This window comes from Pteropus alecto, unplaced genomic scaffold (genome assembly GCF_000325575.1).
Source record: "Pteropus alecto unplaced genomic scaffold, ASM32557v1 scaffold30, whole genome shotgun sequence".
NCBI classification, from domain to species: domain Eukaryota; kingdom Metazoa; phylum Chordata; class Mammalia; order Chiroptera; family Pteropodidae; genus Pteropus; species Pteropus alecto.
This window is the reverse complement of record NW_006429782.1, coordinates 1,212,091-1,216,115: the sequence shown is the minus strand read 5'-3', so window position 1 is coordinate 1,216,115 and position 4,025 is coordinate 1,212,091. Positions and strand designations below refer to the sequence as shown.

The 4,025-nt window shown below is 62.8% G+C and overlaps 1 protein-coding gene across 1 annotated transcript in view; it reads right to left on the bottom strand.

The window, feature by feature from the left end:
- Window positions 1-1,076: 1,076 nt before the first annotated feature.
- DOT1L (DOT1 like histone lysine methyltransferase) overlaps window positions 1,077-4,025 on the bottom strand; it is a 39,297-nt gene continuing 36,348 nt past the window's right edge. Inside the window, 1 exon segment of the mRNA XM_025042710.1 lies at window positions 1,077-1,977. Coding sequence (XP_024898478.1) covers window positions 1,970-1,977 — 8 coding nt within the window. The 3' untranslated portion in view covers window positions 1,077-1,969.

Sequence of the window (4,025 nt, the reverse complement as noted above, 5' to 3'; positions counted from 1 at the left end):
CCGCTGAGGTGATGCAGTGCTGAGCACAGGGCTGCTTGGGTCCAGCTCGGGGACGTGCCACGTGCTGTAACTTGGCTACTCTCAGCCCTGCAGCTTATTAGGGAGCCCTGTGCTCCTGATGGGGGGCACAGAATTTGGGGTGAGCACAGCACCTTTGTGCACCAAAAGCACCGACCGGGGTGGGGGGAGCGGAGCCAGAGCAGCAGTTAGTTATAGGACGGCCAGTTACAGGAACCTGTCCAAGCACCATCGTCAACCTGGACTATTGCTCTGGGCCAAATGTCACCCAGTGGCTGAAGCCTGCTCTGTACCCTTCTGGGCCCGCATCCACAGGGCCACTGCAAAGGCCGCTCCAGCCCTACCCCTGATATCAGAAGGGACTGAGCCCGGGCAGGCAGAGGGTCCCTTCAACCATGTCTGGGAGGATGGGGAGCGCTGGCCAGGCTGGGGAGGGCGGAAGCTCAAGGCCTTTTCTCTGGGAGCAAGTGAAGCTGTCACACAGCCCCACCTTCAGAAAAACACAAGTTTCCACCTTCCTTGGTGGGTGCCACCTCCCAGGGACAAGCATCTGAAGCCAGGGCTTTGATTGCACCTGCCTAGTCCTTCTGGAGCACCCATGTGGGGTCCGAGACCCCTGCCAGCCAGGACCTTTGGCCAGTGGCTCTCCCCGGGGAGCGAGGGCTTCTGGACACACCCAAGGATGGGGCACACTACTCAACTGAGATTCAGAACAGGTCACAGATAGCTGCACCCAAGGGCCCGAGAAGCCTGCTAGCAACCCCAGGAAGCAGCCAAACAGCCCTGCCGCCGCCCTGCGAAGCCCGCCTTTGCCCAGCCACCTCCGCACAGTCTTTCCCAAGCACCGTGGAGGCTGCCCCACTGGGGCACAGCACCCCAGCTTCGGGGCTGCAGGTCCGCTAGAGACATGGCACAGCCACAGGGACTGACCAGAGGAACGTGGGGCACTCTGGGCCAATGCCACTTGTCTGCACTTGAATAAATAAAAAGGTTTTTATCTCCTCACTTTTCTTTTTTTAAAGTTTACTGTGCATTATACAATCTAAAAATAAATGAAGTCAAGTCTATGAAATTTATAAATTTTCATCACATCTCTATAAAATACTGTCACTCGTCAGTGTGACTCTCTTCTGTACAAACACACCAGGCACCCACGGCTAACCTGCCCCACGCCCCGGCCGGCAGCCGCGGGCTGGCCATGCACCTGCCGGACGGCGCGAGCCCGCGACAGCAGACACACAGAGTAAAGCACTTGTTTCCCAGCAGCCCCGCGTCGGAGTCGGGTCCCCAACCTTCCCCACGAGCACCTCGCACAGCGGCTCCCGCCTGTCCACGCCCCGCCCCAGCCCCCGTGCAGCATCGGGGGGCCACCCGCCCGCCATCCTGCTAGAGGCACCGTCCTGGGACCCAGGGCTGACAGTCTGACCAGGAGTGTTCACAGTGACGGGGGGAGGGCCTTCTCCAAGGGACGTCAGAAGCCGAGTGACTCGCCCTTGACCTGGACAGGCGTGCCTTTGGTATGGGAGTGCGCGGGGAAGGCGGGGCGGGCGCGGGTTTTGGCGTTGGTCACCCTCGAGTCAGCACCAAGAGAACGTGGAGGCGGCGAGGCCTGGCGACGAGATAGCACCGGGCCCGGCTGTCGGCGTCTCCGCTGGCGGGCCAGTCCGTTGGGCCGATGTCTTTATATAGATCCTCTCATATATAGTATTTACACTTCTCAATAGGTTGCCTTTATGACTTCGGTGGAATAAAATAAGTCAAAGTTGTTTATACTTTTAAAAAAACGATAAATACTTTATCTAGAACTATGGACAGTACGAGCTGGAGCCAGGTCCAGCGTCTCCCGCAGGTCTGCGCAGCGTGGACTCACAGCAGGGCCTCGTCCTCGGTCTCTCCCGCCGGCCCCGCGGCCACCTGTCCTCGCGCAGGTCTCGCGGTTGAGGTAGAAATCCTAGTTACCTGCAGAGACGAGCATGGGAGGGAAGGCGGACCAGCATTAGCGTTCCCCTCGGAGAAGCCCACGTCCCCAGGCTGGGGAACCAAAGCCTACAGACGGACGGACGGACGGACAGAACGTGGTCCTCGCAGGCACCCCAAGCCACAACCCTGGCCCAGTCTGAGGTGGGAGGTCACTGTCCCAAGGCCCTTCGTGGGCACTGGGTCCCAGCCTCCCCCTTCCCCAGGAGCCTGAGAACCGAGACCCTCCTCGTTGCACCGCTGGGCACCACTGGGCACTGCTGACGGGGGCCGGTGAGTAGCCCCGCTGACCGGCCTGCACTCCCTCCCTGGAGGCGAATGGTCCCTGTCCAGCCCAGGGGCCACCTGTGCCAGGCATAGGGGGGCAGTTGTCCACTGCAGGCCAGATCGGAGCGCCTGGAGCCCAAGTGCTCCACGTGTACACCTCTGAGCTCTTCTGGCCGGTGCAGGCCACAGAGCCTTCTCTGACGGCGTGAGACCACTGTGAGCTAGAGTCACCCTACCTTCCAGGCCTTTCCACGAGGACTGAGGCACAGCCCGTCCCCAGACCCATGCCTTGACTGGGAGGTCATCACACTCCTGAGACCTCATGTCTGTTGCTACTTAAAACACACGCAGAAGGCCGAAGACAGCAGAAGACCTTGCGCCTGGCCCTGTCCCTCACATGCCGGCCCCACAGGCTGGGGACTGGCCCGGGAAGGCCCTCGCCCCAGAGGACACCAAGGCGGCACCGGCCATGGTGAGTCAGCTGCTGCGGGGCCCAGCTCTCTACTGCCCTCATGGTCAGTGGAGGAGCAGACGGGGACCCTCCCTGAAGCCTCGTGGCCACTGTCCTCACCCATTCTAAAGGTGGGCCCTTCCCACACTGCTCTCGCTGACCCCACACTAACGTCCGAAATGCACGGTCGGCCCATGTCCTTAGAGGCGGGAGCGCCGCCCACCCGCCAGGCAGCCCTTCCTGGACCTGGCAGCCCAGTGCCCCAGTGTGTGGGTGGGGGCCTGCGGGCAGGGAGCTGGCGGAGGAGCCCGGCTTCTGAAGGCCCAAGTCCCAACAGCCTACCAACGCATTAACTTTCCCTAAAACTCTGTGAGGTACATCAGAGAAAAAGGCTGAGACAGGCCCAACAGCGGACAGGCGGCAAGGATGGGGTTCTGAGCCGTCCCCACGGCCCCACACTAGGGCTGCCCAGGTCCCTGGCCTCTGCAGACATGTGACCGGAGAGCAGCAGTGAGCCCGAGCTGGGCTGCACAGGCCAGGCCGCCGGCGTCCTCTAACTTCCTCCTGGTCCCCTCCCCGCGGGAGCGCTGCAGGGACCCGGTATGAACGCCCAGGCGGGCAGGAGCCGGCCACTCCGCCCGAGCTGCAGTAGCCCTCGGGCCACTCTCGGATAGGCATGGCCGCCACAGCCGCCCTTCCCACCCTGCGCTTATTTTTCCTTTGCGCCTCTCAGAACCGACGGTGTCCACCTGTCGGCCATGGCCGAGCAGCCGCGGTCCCCAGGCCCCTCCGCAGAACCCGCGGGCCCCTCCGTTCTCTGCGAAAGGAAAGACAGTTGAGTTCTCGTACGGACCACCTGGTCGGGCTCTGGCCTTACCTTACAGAACAGAACTGCTAGCTAAGCAAGGTCTTTATCGCGGCTTAACCCCCGCAAGGCGCGCGGCATAAGGAGGCGGCATGCCAAGGGAAACCCACACGGCGGACGGCCCCGTGGAGCTGGCCTGCGGGAGCACGGGCGCGGCCTGGGCCAGGGCCAGCCCGGGCAGGGGCTGGTGGTGCACCGTGAAGGAGGGGCGGGAGACCTTGTGCGGGAGGGAGGCGAGCTTGATGGACAGAGCGCTGTTAGCAGGCGGCAGAGAGGCGGCAGAGGAGACAGGTAAGAAAGCTTGGTTAGCCGAGAGGGGCGCGAGGTTCTGCAGGAGCACAGGCTCAGAGTTAGCGGGGTGTAGCGCGGGAGCAGGAGGCAAGGCGGCGTTAGGAGGTGGGGGTGCGTGGAGGGTGGGTGGCCCCGCAGGGGGCTGGGGGGGGGAGG